Source organism: Centroberyx affinis, unplaced genomic scaffold, assembly GCF_046629955.1.
Source record: "Centroberyx affinis isolate AG114_WGS23_722 - 3 ecotype Tasmania unplaced genomic scaffold, CSIRO-AGI_Caff_v1 ptg008172l_1, whole genome shotgun sequence".
Lineage (NCBI taxonomy): Eukaryota > Metazoa > Chordata > Actinopteri > Beryciformes > Berycidae > Centroberyx > Centroberyx affinis.
Window position 1 is genome coordinate 847 of NW_027284068.1, and position 24,823 is coordinate 25,669.

The window sequence follows — 24,823 nt, forward strand, 5'->3', positions numbered from 1 at the left end:
TTATCTGTTAGCGTGCATGCGTGCCTCTCCTCCCTGTGTATGAATGTGAGTGTGTTTGCATATGAAGGCCTCCTCTCTTCATGCATATTCTCCTCACACTAAACCTTCACACACCCAACCCATGAGGTTGTTCCAATTATCACAATTCGAACTGCCGTATTTATAGTCGGTGTGTGCGCATATATGTACGCTATCACATCCTCACCTTAAATACTAATTCTCCCATCAGTCCGTTCCACTGTCCGTCGGGCTGCAAGCTGCCGTACTTGTGGTCCGGGGCGACGTAGATCTCATACTTGAACCCCAGGTAGTTGGACAGAGCATCCAGAACGTCAATGGAGAAGCCCTGGTACTTCTTTGGTTTTCCCAGAACGTTCTCTGATACCATCACAAACGGCTCCTCCTGTAGGGCAAAGATCAACCAATCAGTCAGTAAGTCAATCAATCAATCAATCAATCAATCAATCAATCAATCAATCAATCAATCAATCAATCAATCAATTAATGAACTGTCTATGATACCACAACAACAGCTCCTCCTAGAAGGGGGAAAAGATAGATTCAACAAGACAAGATTCTATACAGAAAAACGAGGTAATTTTCAACACATTCTTAATCAAACTGTTTGTCACTCTGAATACATCCATCAGTTAAACACCAAAGGTGTTAAGGTAAATTTGAATGTAGTTTCAGACAGGTCTCTGGGTTACTTTTTGATGAGTGCAGCAGAAACACATCATGTGTTGGGGTGTGCTGATAACACACCAGTGAGACACTGATTTGAGTGTTGTCGATGTGTTCAAACCGATACGTCTTTTTAAAAGCAGCTCTTATGAAGCTGTGACATTTTGGTTTGGCTCGGCTATTTCAATTTCCTGCAGGGCTAGTAAAAGTATAAGTAAAATAAAATATTGAAAATTAATAGTGACACCATGCTATTTGATGAATCAGTTTTCATTGTATCAAAAATAATTGCATATGGAATGGTTGAACCTCTTGTTTATCAAAATCTGTTACGGCCGTGGCCTTCCCTAGTGTTTCCTTGTGTCTCCACTTCCCTGTGTTCCCAGTGCTCCCCTGTCTGTCTATGTTTTGTTTGTGTGTGTATTGGCGTGGCCGTGGTCTCCCTTCCTCGTTCTCCTGGCTCCCGGCTCTGCTCATCCTGCACACCTGTCTGCAATCGGCTCATCACCTCTCCCAGTCTGCTCACCTGCCTCTCATCAGCTCATCTGCCTGCAGTATATCTACCCCGGCTCTTCAACCGTTCTTCGCCAGATTGTTGTTTCAACCACAGTGGTAGTTAACCCTTCAAGGCCAAATCTAGTTTAAACTCCCAGTGACTTTGTCTCTTCGTGTTTCCTGTTATTTACCAGCCTCTCTTGTGTCCCAGGATCATCACCCGCCTGCCTGTCTTCCTGCTTGTCTCCCTGCCTGCCTGCCAGCAACCTCCTAGCCTCCAAGCTACCCCTGCCTGCCACGCTTCCCCTCATCCCACGCTCACGCCAAGCCCCGCTCCTCCTTACCATCACTCACCCTTGCAGCCACAGATCCCTTTCCCTGCCATCAGCCCCTCATCCAGATCCTCCCTTACAATAAAACCTTTCCTTACCAACACCACCCTGTCCGTGTCCTGCGTTTGGGTCCCACCTGTGTTAATAACAAAATCACCATGGCAACTGAAAGTTTGCCGTTGACTGACGTCTGGCAATGCTGATGTCTTGGCAACATTGAACGCAGCATAAGGAGAGAGCGGTAAAAGGTTGTTATTTTGGTTATTATTTTTAGTCTGGAGAGGAGGAAGCCAGGAACATAGTCATCTTAGAAAAAGATAGACAGAATGTTTATTTTTATCCACTTGGATTTAAGGTTTGAGTCAGACAAAAAGAGATTTCTCTTTAACCATCGTCTCTTTCATTCTATGGGCAGAAATATGTGTCACTAGAAACTGAAATTGAAATATTTATATTTGAATTGCTTAACTTGAATAATTGCATTAAAAAACTGAATGTAAATCACAATCGAGTGCAGATTCACAGAACTCCTTTTCTGCCAATCAACACCTACTGTATGTTTCTGACCATTTCCTTCACTCCCATAGATCCATGGACTTGATAAACGTTGAAGAACGTTTCTGATGGCGTTCAGCTCGGAGTATCATGTCCAGAGACCTGAAGGGATCTGGAATTTTCTGGCCAAAAACGTGAAAAGGAGTTCTGTGAATCTGCACTCGATTGCTCTTCCTCCACGACTAGGATGTGTGTCTCAGTAAACTGAAATTGAATTGCAAGAACTGAATTTGAATTGTGAGAACTGAATACAGCTTCAGAGCAAATGAATTCAATTTCATAATATTACATTCAGTTTCAAGTTTATTGGAATTCAGTTTCAAACTAATAAATTCAATTTCAAATTATGCTATTCAGTTTTTCAATGCAATTATTCAAGTTAAACAATACAAATTCAAATTATGTGATTCAAATTCAGTTTTTTAATACAATTATTCAAGTTGAGCAATTAAAATTCAAATATAAATAATTCAATTTCAGTTTCTAGTGACACATATTTCTGCCCATACATTCCCCCTTTTGCTTTCTCAGACTCTTGTTTTTTCTCTCTTCTTTAATAAATCCCTATTGATGAGTGAAATGTTTTAGGCCAATATGTCTTGCAGATTTATGGGGGCCTGTGTGTGTTATTGACTGGATACCGGCTGCACATTAAGCACACACATACAGACACAGACACACACACCCAAGCTGTGCTGCGCATTAACTTGGCGGTTTCTAATCCTTGCTAGCTCCCGCCGTTCAATAAGCTATTAAGCAGTGAGTGGACATGCATGCCAAGTCCCTCTCTCGCCACAAGCATCCATCAATCAAGGTAAGAACACCACTACACACACACGGCCACACACACACACACACCGACACATGCATATGTATCACGCAATAACTAGCACATGCATATGTATCCGGAATAAACTTGGTGCAGATGCATGTTTTTGTCAAATACACAAATGCATGAATCACACACACACACACACACACACACACACACACACACACACACACACACACACACACACACAAACACTTCCAAGTAGGTGAGTATCCTGCATGATAATTCTGGACAGGAACATAGTATTTTTTTCTCTCTCTCCCCCTCCCTCACACACACACACACACACACACACACACACACACACAAACACCACAAAATGCCACTGATGACATAAACATGTGTTACAGTACATGCATGTGCACCTTGGAAGCTCATTACCAAGGTAAGTTATGCACTTCAGAAGTACAATGACATTTTAATTGGCACTAGTGGACACAGTAGGTAAAAACAGGGTATTGAATGTTAAATGAGCATTACAGAACAAAGCTTTTTCCAGTGCATGGGTGTATGAGTATACTTTGACACTTTTCATAGATTATTTTATATCTGGAGCGTGAGCCAACTGGATTCTCCTTCTGGAATCCAAAGAGCTATAGCTACCTGTCAATCAGACACGGGGGAAGTTACAAGTTCACCAAGCTGTGAATGGGGAGAAACGTTGGGAACAGTTCAGCAGGGAAGAATATTGTGATTTTGCGAAGGTTTTATAAAGATAGATAGATTGATGTATTTAGCTTGGTGTTACATGGCAGTATTTATTTGAAAACTGTAATGCAAAAAAGACTGAGCTGTTCCCTGGGAAAACTGGGTTAGACTCTCATTCCATAATTCATCTCTGCATCAGTTTCCCCAACCTTCAACTTATCGAATGGAGGGTCCATAGGGAGGAAGAGCCTTATCTCCATCTTCAATCCCCCCTCCCATGTTCTCCTTCTTTTTTCAGTTTTTCTTTGATAGCTCTAGCTTATGTTGCATTGATTACTTTCCAATTATATGGCCTCTGTCTTGCGCACACACGCACGTATAAATAGGCGAACACACACAAGCACATGCACATACACCCACCCAGCCCCCCGCCACACACACACACTCCTTTCAGCCTTGTCATTTCACACACAATCATAGCAGTAGGAAATCAATAACAGGCAAGGAACTGTACATGTGCACCTCCATGTAGGTTTGTGTATGTGTGTGTGCGGGGGTGGTGAGTATAAGTACTGAAAGCATGTTTGGTATTTTATCCCATTATGGTGCAGGTAAAAGATTGGGAGAAAAGAATGAGTAGAAGACCAACACTGCATCTCTCTCTTTCTCCCTCTCTCCTTCTCTCTCTGTTTCTGTTTTCTGCAATCCCTTCATGTCTCCTGCCATTCCCTAGCTGTGACATAAACCATTTGTTATCTTTCCACATGGCACATTCTCCCTCTTTCCCTAAACATATGTCTAGGATACCTCCTCCCTCTCTGTATCTACCCATGCATCCATCCATCCACCCCCCCCTTACTTCCCTCTCTTTATCCCTCCCTTACTCCCTCACATCCCTCCATCTCCAACATTCCCTCTCTCCCCTCTGTCTCTCCCTTGTTCCCTCCATCTCTCACTCCCATCTTCCCCTTTTTCTTCACTAATTCCATTGGCACGGATTCATCCCCAGTCTCCTCTTGACTAGAAGTGCCGCATGTGCTCTCTGCTCTGCTCGGGTGTTTTTGGAGACATGATTGGGACTGGGAACGGCAATTTTCCATGAAGAAGGAGAGATGGCATCTGAAGAGCTCTCCGAGGGAATGTTGGGAGTCACTGAGTCATGTGCTGATTCGCAGCGCAGAGAGCGTTTTCAAAGGACGCTGCGGATTTGCAGGTGAAATTGGTGTAAAATGCATTTCGAATAACTCTCCCAGTCTCTGTGGTGGATTTGGTTTCATATTGTTTTAAAATTAATTTCCCTCAGAGTCTCTGTTTGATGCAGATGGGGATTAGTAAGGGAATATTCTTCCAATAGAGAAACAGTGCAGATTAGGACTGAGCAGCTGAACCTTGGACTTTACTACGCCCTTGGCAAGTGGTCCAGGTACATAACGATGGTAGCCTCCAGGTTTTTTCCATCATCATTCATCCCACAGTGCAGAGCATACAAAAGGTACATCACTCTTCCTGTAAGCTTTGCACTGTGGGACTGGCCACAAGGACTTAATGGCAATGTCAAACCAGGAAGCTGCCATCTTTATGCACTTGGTCCATTGCTCTAATTCACATTCACAATGCTCAAAATTAAGTCTTTTACTTGGTAGCATTGGTGCTTTCAAACTCAAAAACTGCATCAACAAAAAAAAAATGTAGATGCACCCCAAAAAAAGTAAGGATCATCAATTTCAATTGAAAAATCAGCAATGCTGAAAAATCCTGACAATTTTATCTGCTGGATATCCAGATATGGAAAATAAAAACATATATCAACACAAATTGTTTACATAAAATACCAAAATACAACATAGTAATGATATACATCACTTTTACTGTCAGTTGTTGATATGGCTTCACTCCTCTCTGTAAATGTCACATTTCAACTCAGCTATCACAGAAAATCCTGACTGTTGAGTTGCATCAAACTGGATTAGGGCAACGTACGAGTTGCACCTTAAATCAGAATCTTGGGCAATTTTACAATCTCTCTTGCAACTCCATTCTACAACTAAAAAAATGTCTGGCACACATTGCTACAAATACAGCAAGCAGTGTGGAGTCATAAGTTTCACTTTCGTTTTCACAATGGGAGGCTCTGTCAGCCTGAGAAGGCCTTGTCCCCAGGGGCGCTGCTCTTGGGAGAAACATTTTCCCTTGCCATACTGGAACAGCGCTAATACCAAGTGAAACCAAGTGTGGAGATCAGATCAGATTCCTTACTCATATTAAAAATAAAGATTACCTTTAAAAACTATTAGCCTGGAAAGATAGATATTACCTTTAAAAACTATTAGCCTGGAAAGATAGATAGATACTATAGAGAGATAGATCAATTATCAATTATCTGGTCAGTACTCGGCGCTTGTGGAAAACTGTCTAATCAGAGGAAGCCTCAGAAAGGAGATCTGATTTAAGCCATTTAAAAAAACGAAAAAATCAAAAACAACTTTGAGGTAAACAAAGTCAAAACAGAACAGATAACAAGTTGCTGGCTCCAAAAAAAGGTACTCAAGATAATCATTTGTAGGCAGACCAGTGAGCCCAAATTCAATTCAGCTTCGGTCGCATTTGCAACCAAAATGGTGGCACTTTGCAGCCCTATAGAGGAGCATAAGCACATAATTATAGTGATTTAGCTGTGCCTTATGAGCATCCATTTAACAATCAATACAGTCCCGGCTAATCAATAGCATCAATTTAGAGTCATTGGTCCTAATAGTACTGTGATCTCATCGCCAATTAACTAATCGATAAACATTCAATGGAGAAGAGTCTGGCTGATTGGATAGATCGAAAACATACTTTCAAAGGGTAATATGTGTGTGTGTATGTGTGTGTTTGCTTGTGCGCACATATGTTCCTGCTTGCTTGTGCATATTAGAGGGCAGTTGAGCTGCTATGCATGGGATAAGAGCCTTACACCTTACATACAGAACACAGTTTATATCAGAGCAGAAAAAGCCCAGGGCAGCAAAGAACAATCTGTTCCAAAGGCCCCTTTAGAAACCTTCAACATCAAACACATGCACACACGCACACACACACACACACACACACACACATACCCACACACAAACACTTAGATGGTACCCTCCAACCATTCTCACATACAAAACAGTACACCAAGGCAACACTCTGGACACTTCACACTGTTTCTATCTGGAGGCCCTCTAGAAGAGGTGTCAGTCAACTGAAGTAGCACACACACACACGCACACGCACACGCACACACACGCACACACACACACAGAACCAGAGGCGAAGAAAACGGAGTGAGTGAGAGCTGAGACCCACCCGACACCAGTGATGGGGAAAAGGGGGGTGATGTTAAAAAATGCAGTCCATATGCCCTTCCCTTTGACAATGCTGAAAATCACAGAGACTGAAAAAAAAAATTCAAGAGAACGAAAGAGAGATAGCCACAAAGATGTCTAGCATTATCTCTTTCTTCTCTCCTTCTCACTTCAAAGGCGGGATATGAAGAATTTACAGCAGTGAATCTTTAAAGCACTCGTGGGACGTACTCAAATCGACGCTGCAGGCGAGACAGAGAGAGCAGGAATCTCGCTATCATGGAGACTCCAACAGTCTCTATCACCCAGCCCTCAAAATGGAAGCTAATGAAATGATAGCTCGGTCTGTTAGTGAGCTCACCTTTTTTCATTTTCTCTCTCTCTCTAGCTTTCTCAGCCTCTTCCGCTTGTCTCAACACTTTGTTCTCTGTCTCTCTATCTCATCGGTGTTTGTCTGCCACTTTTCATTCTTTCCACCCTTCCCTCACACAAGCTCTCAAACTATCCTTCTCCTCATCTCCGCAGAGACAGAGTTGAATGACGGGCAGATGGATACAGTAGGCAAAGGGATGGGTTTACAGCAGAGCAAAGGGATGAAGTCTGACATGCCAGAAGTAGTCACAACAGTCCCTCTCTGAGTCCTGGGGGTGAATGGCAGGAAGGTTTCCAAATAGCGAGCACTGAAGCAGGTCAAATGAAAGAATAATTTGACGCTGAATGCTGTTGTTGCATGGAAAACCTTTGAGCTCCAACTTTAGGAAGGTTCAGAAAATGGGCCACTTGTCTGGATTCTCTATTGTTGGAGGGACAAAATATAAATCCCACTCAGAAACACACACTGGTCAGCTGTACTCACCAGAACAGTGACGACTCGTAGCACCACTCCTCTCATGTTATTTTCCAGTTTCCTGTCTGTCAGCGTGCCGTTCAAGCCGTGGACTGGGTCCCATGTTGCCAGCTGAAATATGCATGCACGTACACACACACACACACACACACACACACACACACGCACACACACATAAAAAGAAATGGTTAGATTCACAATAAATATACTATGGGCATAGGGTTGGGTTTTCAAAAAAAATTGGTTTTCCCAGTTATAAACTTGTTTACATTCAGGCAGAACACACTTGGGTCAAGCTCTCTTTGGCAGGTGCACCTCACCCACAAGATTAACATATAAAGGAAATTTAAAAAAATAAAAGTACATCAATACATAAACATAAAAAAGACAGGTAGGGACATCAGTGGACAGTCGGCTGGTAACTTGTAAAACACAAAGAGGAGAGAAGACATGGTGTTAGACAGCATTCACTGTGATATCTGTCTATCTTTCTATCCATCTGTCTATCCATCTATCTATCTATCTATCTATCTATCTATCTATCTATTTATCTGTATATGTCAGTTTATTTTGCCGTGCCACAACTCACCAAGGCTTATCCCTATTGCAGTATATGTAAATGTACCTGTTATTAAAAGTGATTCTGATTGTCTATAATTTAAAGCTACTTTATGCATCCAGGGCCCGACTTCGATGTCTATCAAATTGCATCATAACCTTCCGGCCCTCTCCCTAGAACCACATTATTAAAGTCCCAAACTATATTTTCTTCATCTATATACTGCCTTCTGCTTTCAATAAAATATTGTTTTTAGCTTCAAAGATCAAACTAGCCGGGTTTCCCTGTAGAGAGAGGCAGCGCAGAAAAGCAAAGAGTGATTTAGCTGTCTGCTCTCCAAAGACAAACACACACAACCACGCACACACACGCAAACACATACGCAGTTACAAGGCATGGTTTGTGCTTACACACCAGAGGAGCAAAGGGCATGCTGCAGAGAGAAATATGGGATATTGGGTTGGTTTTTTTTTTTTTTCAATGCCTAAAGTTACAGTTTAATGTAATTCTCTGTCAAATCCGATCAATTCCTTTCTGGGTCCAACACTTACAATAAAGCCTAGATGAACTGGCTTCTTTCAGTCAGCTTTTGCATTAGCTCCATCAGCAGCCCAGCAGCCTATATGCTGACAACCCAATGGACAATTGCAGAATAGTCTAAACTAAATAGTTATTTTAATTTCTTTTCTCATACATGTTTTCCAAAATCTGGTATTTATTTACAAGTGGGTACCATTGTCTCTCTCTGTTAGCAACTGCCTTACACAGTCTATCTGTCTATCTTGCATATTACAACATTCAGTTTGATAAAGAATTTGTCTGCCGCTGTGATTTGAATTTTGATTTTCACTAATTTGCTACTTGTCTATCCGCATTTGAGCACACACACACACACACACACACACACACACACACACAGTGAAGTAGATTGTATCATGTGCTATTCCTGTTTTCAGCCTGAAGGGGGAAGTGTGGAGCTGGAATCTGTGATAGAGTCTCTTACTGCTCCGTCTCTATCTCCCACACACACAATCTGAATCCCTAATTTTCATTCTTTCTCTAGTTTATAACATTTACAAAACACAGAGATATTTGTAAACGTGTATTTCTCTGAAGGCTATTTCTCTGAAGATGAACCAACTAACCTTTATTTCAGAACACAGGAGCATTGCTGCTGTAATTGCTGGGCTTTTTGTAGCTCTTGCTCTCTCTCTGTCATAAACTACCTTTCAAAACCAGATCACTCCGGCATTATAGTTTTCCCGCTACGGTCCCTGTCAATAAAACCTTGATCATCTAGTGTATGTGTGTGTATACACCCAACCTGCCTGTAACCTGCAACCGTCCCCTCTTATTATACTGTGCGTGTGTGTGCTTGCGCTCTTAATACAGTTTAATTGAAGGCTCCACTTTCCTATACTTTAAAAACTGAGAAAGGGGGTGGATGGAAGGCGAGAGAGAAAGAGAGCAAGGACACACAAAGGAGACAGAGAAAGGACACAAATGAAAGAGCTAGAGATAACATGCACAAGAGCGAGAGAGAGAGACAGAGAGAGAGTGGCAGCACACAAACAAGAGGTGAACTGATAGATAGTGAGAAGAGATGATGAGAGGCACTTATAATATCTGGATTTATGGCACAGCAGCTGTTCTAAGTTCTTGTAAAAACATGAGCGTGTCTAATCGATAAAACATTAGCGGTGCAGCCGATCGCCACCCAGAGATACTGGGGCAGGCCAACGGTGCAGGCAGGCTGCCACGCTACATACAAAACTGACCCCACATCCAGGAAACACAAGCCTAAAGCACACGTAAACCGTATGTTAAGCCTGTTAGCACTCATGCCGGCACGTACGCACACACACGTACCGCAGGCACACAGATAAAAACATGCAAATGCACATGAGCGAACACACACAGGCATAAGCACTAACAAACACAATTGCACACCTAATTATGTATGTCACTTATGTCAATTGTGTATGTACACGTTAAGCAAACACACAAAGCACAAATGTAAGCACAGGTAGGTCAGCAGACACAGACAAAACAGAAGCACATCTACATGTAAGCATGTAGCAAATCTTTCAGTATAAATAAATATTTCAGTGACAATTATTTTGAGTGGACAAAGTGTTGACTGGAGAGTTGTGTGTCCACTCAGAGAGCTGATATGGCTCTGGGGCAGCTGTTCCAAACTATTAAAAGTGTTAAATTAACTCTGATGGGTGTGAAGTTACATAAACACCGGCATAGAGCTGATTTTGTTGTTTTTTACACTCTCAGAGTTACTTTTTGTGCATAAACTCGCCAGGAAGCAGGTAAACACACAAACATGTACTTGCAAGCACAGAGGCGCGCACACACATTATAAGCACATAGACGCACACACACAAGTCACACATAAAAGAACACATGCAGAGATATGGACACAGAAACACACACACACACACACACACACACACACACAGACACACACACCTGTGCCCTCTCTTGTCTGTCCTTCAGTAATGTGCCGGAACAGTGCAAGGTCAAGTAAGGAACGTGATATGAAAACTAAACTGGTAGACTCTGCACACTAGAAGATTATGCATTACAGAAAAACGCCAAGTGTTGCTATTATTTATTTCTCTAGCTATTTTTCCAATAGCTATAAATGGATAAGGGCAATAAAATAATAAAAAAAAATAAGCATTAATTTAGTAAATCGAATTTAATCTAAATTTCCATGACAGAAAAGTTTGCTGACTGGGTAAACAGACAGAGACCAGAATTCTTGATTTTGTGGGACCAGGGGAACTGTTTTGATTGAAAAGTCAAAGCAGGAGTAGATAAATAAAGCATGACAAATGCAAATTGAAGTGGCGTTGTAGAGCAGTGCTCCCCTGTCAGCCTACTGAGTTGTTTACTTGCCGAAAACTTGACCCGGTCTCCTGATAGTCAGCCTAACTTATGTGTGACAAAACCGTGAGGAAAACATCAACAGTCAAATGTTGGCGAACTTTAGCAATTGCCTGCATTGAGCAGTTTGCATTTAAAGCCATTGTGATTGTGTGTATGATTCATATGTACTGACAAAGTCATACCATTGCAGTTTTGTTTTGTGGCTGAAATATTTATCAGAAATTTTGGATGGCAGAAAAAAAGAGTAGCTTTTGCAAATAAAACTTGACTTGTACTGTTTTGAATTGTCGTCTGTTGCCTTTTGCCCTTCAGCTAGGCACTTAACCTTGACTCCCCTCGACGGCATCAATACAACAAGAGTTCTTGTAAAAGAATATTTTGAAAACCATGAAGTCCCTTGTGCCTGTCAGACCAGCTATCAGTCAACGTCAAACATCTCTGTTGTGTCTTTGAGTGAGGTAAATCCCTTAGCTAGATTGTTCCAATAACAGACTTAGGAGTCTGAGAAATATAAACCTGGAGAGACTTCACCAACGAACATTCTGTGAGGGCGAGTAATGAAGTTAGTTTCTGATGCTTTTCCCACAGTGTTTAAACAAAAGTCAATAAGATGCAGAGAAAAACATCAATCAACATCACAGAGCACTAGTCAGAGGCTGTCAATCAGGGCCAAGCTTCCTTTACCTCTGTAGTGGCAAACGCAAGTACTCAGTCTCTCTCTCTCACACACACACACACACACCCCACAGTTTATGCATTAAAGGTATATTAAGTAAGATTTTTGCTGTCCCATAGCACAAAATTACCATATAGCTGCAGGGAGTTGATAGGGTTGTTGATCAACACCAATGACTCAACAATTACTCGCCAAGCGCTAAAATGTCTGTTTTTGGGGTTTTTTTTTACTCAATTTCTGGCCCATACTCTCTGTTTTGGAAACAACCCGTCTCCCATTTTCAACCGCTCGAGGACGGAGAACCGTGCTATGATCGCATGACTCGCGTTGCAACAAATTTCGTTCACAAGCAAAAAAAACAAAAAAACTGTGAAAATGTGACGTGATGTGATGTATATTTCTGTCCATTACAGTCCACCGTAACCTGTGGCGGAGACGTGTTGATGTTGTTGCAATTCCTTGGTCGCCATTAGGGGTCAATAAAAGTCATAAATTACTTAATGTCCCTTCAACATTTAACTCATTTAGCTGATATACTTTCCCAGACCAGCTTACAGCATGTGTGTGGGTTTTCATTAATCATCACAAGGGACAAAGAAGGAAAGAGAGAGAGGGGAGAGAGACAGAGTAGAAAGCAATAAGTGAGAATGAAAAGAAAGAGAGCAGAGCTGCAATATTACACCAAAATTGGTTATGCTACACTATCTGAATATCAATATTTCCACTCCATATTTATATGTTTTGACTTTCCTATAACAGGGCAGTCTGATGCAGGCCTGGACGTGTATACTGTATGTGTGAGTCAGGAGCTAAAATGGCAGCCTGGCTAGCAGAGAGGCCCACTGCCTCTCCTTATCTTCACAGCTCCAGATAAAGGCTCATTTCCCCCCGACGGTATGAAATGACTGTGCTGTGTATGTGGATGTGCATTTCTATGTGTGTGTGTGTGTGTGTGTGTCTGTGCATGTGCGCGTGTAAGAGAATGTACCGCTGTGTCTAGGCCGTTACCATGTAGACTGAGGCTTCACAACACTGCTATTAGCGTCCCATAATGCCTTTCTTCCTATTAGTCTACGTTTTTTTTCTTTCTTTACCTCCCTCTGTTGCTCACTTCTTTTTCTGCTCATTCTGTCTTTTTTCCTCTGAAACATTCTTTCATTCTTTAAGTTCACTGCATTTTTCTCTGCCTGTTTCTGTTTTCTGTTTCATCTCTTGACAATTTTATCTTTTTTTCTGCAAGAACACCGGAAAATGTCATCTCAATCAGATTTAGAGAATTGACACACATACACATATACACACACACACACACAGTATTTCCCAGCACAACAAACAAAACACAATGATGCCATAGTTGGTAGTCAGCTAAGTAATAAATCAGCAAGTGTGTGTGTCTGGATCGAAAAAACCAAAACAAAACAAAAACAAAAAAATCAATGGCTAAAATGACTTGCGGTTTTTTGCAATGGTTAACACAAATTGGCTGCTATCTACCTCTGCAATACAGAGGTTGAGAAAACAATGTATAAATAAATGGAGTGTTGGAGGCTGATGTGCCGGGGCTCAGCTACACCTGATGACATTTGGAAACATTTGGATATTCATGTTCAAAGTGATATTGCATCATCATTTTGGAGGTCTACTCTTCCCATGCTTGTCAGAAGTGGCGTGCTACACACACACACACACACACACACACACACACACACACACACACACACACACACACACACACACACACACACACACACACACACACACACACACACACACACACACACACACACACACACACACAGATAGAGTTCTCAGCAAATCCCTCGTCGGTGAGTGTGTTTACCTTGGCCTAATAGTCTCATTAAACGAGATGTTGAGATGGGAGTGAATTTAATTTGCTAGTCAGAGACCAGGGTCATCATCATCAACTATTTTTCCATCAAGCCAGCTAACACATGAACTAAGGCTACATGGACTGTGTTACAGCTGAAAGACTGTATTGAAACTGGAGTGTATAGACTCCTTGAAATGAAGGACTGAAGGCTATTACCTATAACCACAGTGAAGTCTTTCAGAGCAAAGATAGTTAACTGTATAACAAAACTTTGTGATGTGAATGATACAATACAATTGTGAAAAAATATTAAATTATTGTATGTACTCAGACTGAGGTTTAACACTTTCACTTCCAAGAAAGATCAGTAAAAGCTTTATATAAAACATAATATTCAGCCCCATGCTGCTGCTGCACACATGCATGCGCACACACGCCAACCCCAGTGAATCAAGGCTCCCCCACATCACAAATCCCAAATTAATCCCTGCATGTATGTATTTGTGCAGTGTTTTCTTTTAACTTATAAGAGAGCAACCATGTCCCAATAGCAAAATCAATAGCCTGAAAAATGGTTCTTAGCTTTAACTAAAAAAAAAAAAACTGAACTAAAAAAAAAAAAAAAGAATAGCTATAGTAGGTGAAGCAAAACTAATGCTTCACACATGCACTCCACAATACTCTCTCTCTCTCACACACACACACACACACACTCGGGTGCTGGGGTAACTGAAGCTAAACCGAAACAACACAGACCAGTGAACTCTAGCATGGTGTCCTGCTGTTTTGCTGTGCTAAGCTAACTCAGCTCATCATAGACAAAGAAAACTTGCATAGATTTCCAACAGGTGGGAAAAGACCAGTGAGCCGAAAATAGCTCTCCTGCTATGTCTTGCCATGCTAAACTAACTCCGCGAGCCACACACAGGAAGATGCCATGCTAATGTGCTGAGGGCCTTCAAACAACTTCAAAACTATCACCAAAGTTAAAGTGCCCCATGTTAAGGAGAAAATATACTCTCAGGCTGTTCCTATGATTGATAAAGTTCAATATTAGTGAAGTTGAGCAACTCTCCCAAAGCTGGAATTCAAAAATCCAAGACTAATGATGACTCAAGTCATCAAGAAACACTTTGGGGCATTAAAATGTTTTTACTATCATCATTTGTGTTCCTTTTTTCAGTCATTAAAACGTGTCATCACAACTAATGTGATGGCAATAAAGTGAAAGAATCCAGCATGTAGCATTGTTGAATTGTGGCTTTAATGTTTCATGTGGCTCTCAGGGGGAATCACTGTTGCATCTGTAGCAACTAACAGATATTCAAACAAACAATATGCAATGAGTAAGTGTTGATTTATTCATATCACTCTCACCAGCAGCAGATGCTGTCATTTTGCCGAAGTGATGAGTGAGATTTTGTATATCTCCCAGCAGGGCGTTATGTTTTCATCATGACTTGATGTCGTTCACATTGCTCATTGTTTCCTCTAGCCATTTGTTTACATTAACTTAGGCTTGAAAACTTTGCAGCTAAGATTTATGTTTTACTTCTCCAGGGAATGATGTTATTTTTTACCTGTGGAATAATTTGCCCACCTGGCTTTTGTGGGCCAAGTACAGTGCACTTCTGTCAAAAGAATGAGTGAACACATGCTTTGAATTGGTATTTCAGTAATTAAGCAAGGTTCTGCTCGGATCAATATAACAGTGAATGGCATGTTTTTTGTTGAATAGAAGAAAAAATGCAATGATGGAGAGATTGTGGGTTCCGCGTCGATAAATAACTTTGGCTCGGTTCAGGGTTCTGTCAACACTAAGCTGTATGTCAGTGTGGACCTGGCTCGCACGCACACACACACACACACACACACACACACACACACACACAAACACACACACTCACAGGTGACTTGCTCACAAAGCAGATGGTAGGCTACAGTGTGTGTATCTAGCACCGTTTGGCCAGAAAGGTACTGTATATTACTATAACACTGAAAAAAAAAACCCAAAAAAACAAAAAAAACAGTGGTTGTACTTTGATCACCTCCCCACCCCCATCACCTGACACACACACACACACACACACGCACACACACACACACACACATAGACCTCGGGGGCTTCAAGGGATGTCTAAGCACACATTTAAAAGTAATTGGACCATCGACCGGCACTGTGTGGAGGCCAGAACAGTCATTTACTGTTACAACAAACCCTTTCACTCTAGTGAATCCACCCACCCACACACACACACACACACAGACAAACCAACACACACCTACAAACACACAACAGAGTAGAACATGCCATGTCCTTTACTCTACCCTCAATGGCACCTCACAATCACAAAGGACTGTTTCAAGGCTTCATGCATCTCTAACTTTCTCTCCCTGTGGTAAACAAATCAAAGCACACTGTGCAGCAAACTGTGACTTTTGGTCTGATAGTTACATACATGACGTGTAGAGATTCAAAAAGATCGATACCAAGCAACATTTTGAAGCGATGGAGCTGGGCATGTTGCAGGCAGCGGTAGTAGGGATCAGCAACTGGGACAAAATCGATATGCATAGTGAGGAGTAAAACTATGAGAAAAGACCGAGTAATTGTTGTCACAAACAGCCACCTACGTTGCATCAAAATATTGCTTGTGGGAAAAAAAAGCAACCTCCCAAGAAATTGGACTTGGGCGACTGCCATATTAGCCGCCACACCTCCCCTCACCCCAACCCATTAGTTCCACTACCGGAGAGAAATTTGATTTTGGGGGTTCTCATGCAATGCAATATTGAGCTGTTAGTGTATAGACTACTCTTATCTCCTACTAGTCTGTCTCCCTTCTCTTCACCAACAGCCAAGGAAAATGCCATTTGATTTTTCAGCCCTCCGTTCAGAAACTATCTATCTCTTTTCTCTGCGCTAACCTTGTTTCATCTGCCAAACAGTGGCATGTCTGCCATTCCAGCTTCTCTCTCTCTCTCTCTCTCTCTGCTACTGTCCTCTCTGCCAAACACTCACATGTCTGCCATTGCAGCAAAGGGACAGTAACCAGGCAAGCACACAGATGAGCTACAGAGCAGTTTCACTACTCCTGCCTCCCTCCCTCCACATCCCCGTCTTTCCTCTGCTGACTAGCAACATGTGTGTCAGTGCAGCCTCCAAGCAGCTTGCAGAGCGAGCCACTGAGAATCATTAGTCCTCAGTCTCTCTTTCCTTCTGTCCTCTTCCCTCTCTCCCCTCCTTCAGTTCCTCTTTCCATTCTTCAGCCCTTTCCCCTGTCCCTCTCTCTGTGTCTCTGCCCCCTCCCGTCTCTCTCCTCATCGTCTGCCAGAGAGGGGACAGCTTGTTGCAGCAAGCAGTCCCGGCCGCAGTGAGCACAAGTATCAGCGCTCTGCACCACCAGCTGCCTAATATCCACCGTACAGCGAGTGTGTCCATCCACCCTGCTCCCGCCAAGAAAAGTAGTTCCCCTCGTACCAGCTATTCTATTCTATTCTGTTCTGTTCTATTCTGTTGTGTTCTCTGTCCCATATCTATATCATTTCTTTTACTATATACCCTATATTGCTGCCCTTTTGACTCACTATTTAAACAGATCATCTCTTTTTTTACTTGATGTTTTTGTTGAAAGTTGCTAAAATGATGAAATCGTAAAATGTAGAAAATAAATATGCCCTATTACAATCATTGTGTCTTTGATGATGGAACTACTACCTGGAAAGCAATTATTTTTGAAAAATCCACTTAGGCTAGGTTCTGCCCCACTGCTTGCTTCCCTAACAAAATTGGATTTCTGGAAAACAATTACGACAGCAAAAGCGAGATGAGGAATATTGCCTGCAAATTACTGATAAATTGTATAATATATGTAAGATATTACTGTAAAATTAAACATAATCAATTGGAATGAGTTGTTTTTTCAACAGGGTTGCATTATCTTTTCAATGGATAAAAACCCCCAAAACAAAACAGTTTTGACCTTGGAGGGGTTGAATTGACACATTTAAAAACACGGTCCCACAGAACCTAAGAAAGTGTCATTGGTGGATGCTTGGAGACTCTCTCTGTCTCTTTTTCTCTCTCTCTCTGACACACACACACACACACACACGCGTCTATGAATCTGAGTGTGTACAGACACTCAAACACTCAGAAGAATGGGGAGAAAGAACATAGAGGAACTTTTTTAAGTCGAGAGTGAAGATGGAGGAGGGAGAGGAGGAATTGGAGGGAGTAGAGGAATTCACAGAGGAGATAGAAGAAGAAAACCTGTAGTGTACATAAACAGAACGGAGGAAAAGTACAAACTAAATTCACATTTACTGTTTCTGTAATCTGGGATAGCACCATGAGTATTTGTGACCATGAACAGGTCTCTGGAAAAACTAAAATTTAGAGAACCAAGACTATAAACTGCAGCGTCATGAAAACATTCTTTCTTGAGCTGCTCCACTGACAATAGGTGGGTAGGGATTTGACTACTGCTTTGGGTATATTTCCTGGTAATTCTGAACCGTCCTGAACAAGAAAAGAAACTTGGGTACTGTTACTCTCATTTGCCCTGCAAACTGCCAATGGAGGAGTTCAGACTGTGTAAAATTATGTGGGACTTATGCAGCTTGAGATCTGCATGTGTGAGCTGTTCTTATCCTGACTTGGACAATGTGCTCGCTGAGTATTTGGGGACTTAGCTTGCGCAAAGGGCAAATCAAAACCTTGGCTTCTTTGTTGGAAAATTTGGACATGGAGTTTTCTCCATTTCATATTTGCTGAGGCATTGCCTGTAAATAGCATTCACCGTTATTTCAGATTTGTTTGGGATGGCGGCGCACAAAGATTGAATTGGAAACCCGCCCTTAGAAATGAATTGGACAAAAACAAAATATATTTTACCAAGATACCAAGGTAATTTACTGCAGACTATTCTGTATTTTTGTCTGCAAGAAATCACAGGAAGGATTTTTAAAGCCTATCAAAAACAAGGTTTATATCTAAAGATACATTTCTTTATGGCAAATGCTTTTTATTCAACTCACCAACAAGCCGCTCTCCAGTTATATTGCTCATTGAAAATCTGAAACACTTGTTAAGGCCAAGTCTGCATGACACACTTGTGTACAGTTGAGGACACCGATGATATTTGGAAAGCCAACAACAAGTGTCCTTAATCCTACATATTTGCACGTCAATGTTTGGCCACAACGTATAGTATATATACTCTTTGCTGTGTTTGCTTATTCCTGTTAAGAACTGCAGCAGGAGAGAGACACCTGAGATATTCCCTGTCTGGCTGACCATGATCCAAGCCTTATCAATGTATAAAATGCTGGATGTGCAGGGCACCTGTTAAGCAACAGCAAATTTGAATGATTTTTTGGCACCATCCATGTGCCCTCTAATGCTGTCTCTTTTGATGATCCATTAGAAAAGAACAGAGGCTGATTTCACTGATTAGCTCCTCCTCTCTGGTTGAGGATAGGCTAATCAGTGAAATCAGCTGCTGTAGTGTTTGATTGGAATGAAAGGCGGCATACTATTGGTTCGCGATGGCACCTGGTAGAGAATTACGGCCTTAGAAAATCAACCGATCTGTGTGTGAGCTCAGTGCGGGGATAAGACGAGAGAGGAGACAGCCTGTGCGTAAAGGACATTCCAGGCATTCAGTGAACGATTTCTTGGACTGAGTTTATGATTTGCTTTTGCTTTTTTTTTTTTCAAGAGAAACAAAACTGTCACTATCTCACCTTAAAACTATGGTGCATGAACTAGAAAAAGGTAGAAAAGAAGAACAAATTGAGCTCTCTGGAGGCCGATGGATGTGCCTTCATGCACACAGGTGGTGAGCATACGAGAGGAGGGAGCGAGGCCAGGCAGGAGGAGGAGGGGAACAAAAAAATAAAAACACAAAGAATTGAGAGGGAGAGAGAGAGTTAGAGGACCTGAAGTAATAGAGTGTACATTTGACTCTGCCAGATCACTCGTACTCTGTGTGTGTGTCTCTCTCACTCTCTCTCTCATTCTCTCTCTCACTCTCACACACCACACACACACACACACACACACACACACACCTTGCAGTTGATTCAAACTGATCATTACAACAGCGACAACAAGCAGCTCCGTTCTGATTTCCCAGCTGAGCTGCAAGCTGTTTTATCACCTGCTTGAGCTGTTGGGAGGATATCTGTTTCTGTTTGTGTGTGTGTGTGTGTGTGTGTGTGTGTGTGTGTGTGTGTGTGTCTGTGTGTGTGTGTGTGTGAGAGAGAAATGGAAATATGGGTGTGAGGCAATAGTGCTTTAAATTACAATAATAATAATAATAATATTCCAACTTTCTTCCAAGTTTCTGCTTTAATTTACTTTAGAATACCAAACTTCAAATAAGTAAATATAATTAAGTAAATATAAATAATTAAATAAAACACTAGATTATTGTTTAATTTATTTTCTGTCAGCTTTTAATTGAATTAGGAGGGAATGTTTAATCAATTAGTGTCTTAATAAAAAACCAATAGAGTTCATACATCTCTTCCTATTCAATTAACCTCTGTGTTGGAGTTGTGGTTGGCAAATGAAAATGAATTTGTTTGTGTTGCTAGATAAATGTGTTCTATGGACAACTGTTGTCATGAAAAAAAAATAACATTACAAATTAATGATACGGTGTTTTTATAGTTTGTGTGTGTTTGTGTGTGTTTGTGTGTGTGTGTGTGTGTGCGCTCCCCTTTCTTTTTGTCTGTCTTCTCTGTTCTCTCTCTCCTGCTGTCTCACTATAATATAGGCTTGGTCTTAGATTATGTGAGAGACGGGTAGTGAGAGAAAGACAGGCAGAGAAAGCAGCAGAGAGACAGAAAGAGAAAGGCTGAGAACAGCTGGTGAGCAGAGACAGAGAAAGAAAGAGAGACAGAGTTAGAAAAAGAGCGGCAAAAATCATTTGAAAGAAACTTGTTCTTTGTCACTGCTTGCGCTGTCCCCATAGGAAAATGATGGTGAGAGAAGTCACAGAATAAAAAGATGAGGGGATTGATGGAAGACTGATGAAAGATTGTGTAACCAGTGGGGAATACAGGTTTTGACCTGACAGAGGTTACCCATAGTTCTTAGCGGGAGGAAAAGTTCCCTACTTTTTTTTGTCTTCTTTTTGTCTGTCGTCAATCACTTTCAATCACTTCCCTTCCCTTCCAGTCTTTCTCCGTGAGTGTCAGTGTGTTTGTAGGGATTAATGCAGGCATGTGTGCACATATGCTTCTCTATGTAGGTCTCTCTCTCTCTCTCTCTCTCTCTCTATTAAAGTGCTACCTTATTCTAGTGTGACAGTGAATATTTAACCCCGTGGCTTGGTAAGTGCTGTTTCTCTTCAGTTCCTGCTGCTTGACATAGAACTACAAACACACATCCGAATGCAGAAGCTCACACACTAAAACTACACGCATGTCTACAAACGCATATTCATCTACACCTGCACATATACCCACCCACATTGATGCGCACACACACGCACACACACATACACACACACACACACACACACACACACACACACAAACAAGCCACAAAGTGAATCCAGAGGGACTGCTAAGCGAAGCACAGCAGGAATAATCTCAAACCATTAAATACCAGTGAGTAATAAATTATACACTGACATACATGTGAGGTTGTAAATTATGCATGCATATATGCACTGAGATATGATAATGGGATGTAATGTACAGTTTGTCTTAGAATTGCAGTTTTTCTTCTCAGAGGACTGACATTTTCAACATCATTTTACTTGATTTTTTTTTTTTTCAATCCATTTTGTTAAGCAATATCTGACAAAATTTTACATACTTTTAGGCGGTTAACCCATGAGCCCAGGTTTCATTCAGCCTATAATGGAGGCTCAGACACCACAGGCAATACATCTTCATGTCAAATTCATCAGAATAATTAGAGCATCCATTTGAATCTTTTCAGCACATGTTTGGATCCCAACCAGGATGTTGTGAGACTCTGTCTTAGAGAGACACAGATGGTAGAGCCATCAGTATCCTGCAGAAACTTTTTTGGGATTCTTCATAAAACTCTATCTGACAGACCAAAAGGTTTGAGACCATCGGAGTAGAGCGCTTTCTATTCGAGACCATACCAGGTCAATTTTATCGTGTCTGTATTCTTTTTTTGAGCACCACTGCCCCGTTTGATTGTATATTGAGAAGGCGATTCATAAAAGCACCGGGGCAGCAGGGGAAATAAAAACACCAAAAAACAAAAAAAAACAACCTCCAGCTCCTCTATTTTAGTCAGACAGAATATTACTGCTTTTTGTGAAATATATGGTCAACTTGAGAAATGTTTTGATATTACAAGTGTTCCAACAAATTATGTTATAAGGTGTCGTAGGACGTTATGGTTCTCTAGGAACACATGAAAATATGTGTGAGTTATGCAGGTGAAAACTTATAACGTCTTTGATGCTTTGTCATGTCTTGATTGCGGTCTACAATTGAAGTTGCACACAGGCATGGAAAATCAGTAGAATATGTGCAGCACCTAATTAGCACAGTAGTTCCATTTGCTGTCCCCTGCCGTTCCTCATAACAGGACAACGGTAATCTTACTCCATCGTGGCATTCACCGTAACGATAAATTCAGGAATCAGTTCTAATTAACTGGCTGATTTTGCACGACGGAATACAATTACTGTTGTGTGTTATTAATAATCCCTTTGATCTTCCTTTTTTTTTTTTACCTGGAAGCTGATATTGTCTCCCATGTGTGGAACAATTAATCGCACTAAAACCACTAGTACTGATACAGTATTTACGTTATAAATTACAAACAGCAGTGGATTTGTGTGCAGATGAACAATCTTAATATCCACGTAGAAAAAAGTGGGGAGAGGGCTTCCAAATTTGGCCCAAAAGGGTGACGAACACTGTATAATGCAGCTACTGTATTATGCGGTTTCATGTGCTTTTGTTGATTTGCGCTTATTCAACTGGAATAAATGTTCATCTTTCGCATCTAAGGCGAGTCCAATCTCTCTATGATGTTTCAATTTTCATATCCACAACCGTTAACTCCTGCATTTAACCCGAAATGTTTTTTTTTAAATGCCGTTAATTTCCCATTCAAGTCCTGTAGTCTTGCCAAGAAAAAAGAAAATAACACCAGGCAAGTCAACTTACAACACAGCTTCACTCAGATGCTTAGCCAGTCTGTCAGCCAGTCGGACAGCCAGTCAGTTCACTCAGCCTTGTGGATAGTCAGTCAGCTAGCCAGCCAGTCAGTCAATCAGTCAGTCAACTAGCCAGTGAGCCGGTCACTCACTCAGCCAGTCAGTCAGTGAACCACTCAGTCAGTCAGCAAGTATGACTCAGTTGTTGAGACTGTGACAGGGACATGGATGTTTTGGTCTGAAAGATAGCTGACTTTTGTGGTCTGTGGGAATGTGTGTGAGTGTGTGTGTGTGTGTGTGTGAGTGTGTGTGTGTGTGTGTGTGTGTGTGTGTAGCATGCACGCGCTTCATTTCTGTGTGGACAGTTGGGGGCTGTTTTGCGGCCATTCTGGCAGCAAGATACACTTGGCACCCTTCACTTCTCAGCTGTCCAACACTTGTCACGCACACACACACACACACACACACACACACACACACACACACACACACACACACACACACACACACACACTCAGGCCTGTCACCCATCATTCTGAGTCTTGCTGCTCACCGAGGGCCTGTCTCTAAGCCTGGTATGTCCAAAAACAGTCGTTTTGTTGCGTTAACACATCTCTTGACCTCTCCCACTGAACAAACTGACGCTGTCTAGCAGGCAAAGAGACCACTCGCAGACAGACACAGCTATCTGAGCTTCGAAGGCAGGGAAGGAGAAATGGATGGATGGTTGGACGATGGACGGATGGACGGATGATCGGGTAAACGCAATGAAGCACAACTTTCACAGCCTTAGACACACACTCAAGACAGACAGAAAGACACATACACACACACACACATACACAGCAAGGGGTGGGGGACTAGTCAGATGCAGTCAGACAGTTATGTATTAAAAACTAGGTTAGAGCCACCAGCAACAGAAGTCTAAACATGATAAGACATGCCTCTCTCAGGAGGAAGATAGCTAAGAGTAAATAAAGGTTGAACTAATGTGGTGTAAAAGGGTAGATCCACCTCTTCATTTCAAAATGCATATTGTGTTAGCATTAACATTCAAGACACATATGCTCCTCTCTTTGTTCTCTTCTATTCCCTGCCTACGGCTTCCCTGCCCAGTAAAACTAATATGTATTTTAGGGAGCAAAGCCATGGTTAGGGCAACTTTTATGCATCCAGAATATCTAATGTTGAAAAAGTTAAAGTGTTGAAAACACTTTCTGTGATACTGATGAAAGTTTAAAATGTGGCACTGAAACACTTGCTTTGATGTTGTGGAATCAAATGTTGATTTGGGTGAATGAGTAAACCTTTACACCATAGACTACAGTACCGCAAAGGTGGAAGAAAGAGATGATAATGAAATCTGTAACACACCATTTGGGGGATGCCTTCCAAAATGCCTTCAAGCAACTACGTTGCATACTTTTTTGTATGGGCCCCAGTGGAAATCAAATCCCTAATCCTGGCAACGAAAGTGCCATGCTCGACCCATTGAGCTATTTAGGGCAACATATAGTACATTTTTAAAGTAAATCATGCATAACCCCACTCCACTCCTCCATCTGAGCACCTATAAAGTGATAGTGCACTTGTTAACCTTTATTTATTCATAGAAAGTCAACTGAACACACTTGCTCTCTACCAGTGACGCCCTGCTTCTCATTCTCACAGCTCCACACATTCACACCTGAGAGATGCCCAGTACAACCACTATCCTCTATTGGTGGCCGCTGAGCAGCTCAACTGGAGCAGGTGCTGGTTAGGGGCCTTGCTCATCCTCCCAGGGTGGGAGAGTGGGGGAAGAGGATTTGAACCGGTCCCCTTACAAATGTGTAATTTTTCCACACGTCCTACACAACCTGCATTAACTCAACATGGCTCAGGAGAGACAACAGTGGGAGGGAGCTGACTAGCTATATAATGAAGTATGGGGAGGTCAGCTTGGGTAAATGGTAGCAGTAATCGCT

At 41.7% G+C, this 24,823-nt stretch overlaps 1 protein-coding gene across 1 annotated transcript in view; it reads right to left on the bottom strand.

Moving 5' to 3' along the window:
• Window positions 1-205: 205 nt before the first annotated feature.
• Window positions 206-24,823, bottom strand: part of LOC139640020 (glutamate receptor ionotropic, delta-2-like) — a gene marked incomplete at its 3' end in the record, with an annotated part of 349,988 nt that continues 325,370 nt past the window's right edge. The window contains exons 8-9 of the mRNA XM_071514179.1: window positions 7,732-7,833; window positions 206-403 (exon numbers count right to left, since the gene is read on the bottom strand). Of these exons, the coding sequence (XP_071370280.1) occupies window positions 206-403; window positions 7,732-7,833 (300 nt within the window). The remainder of the gene's footprint in view (window positions 404-7,731; window positions 7,834-24,823) is intronic.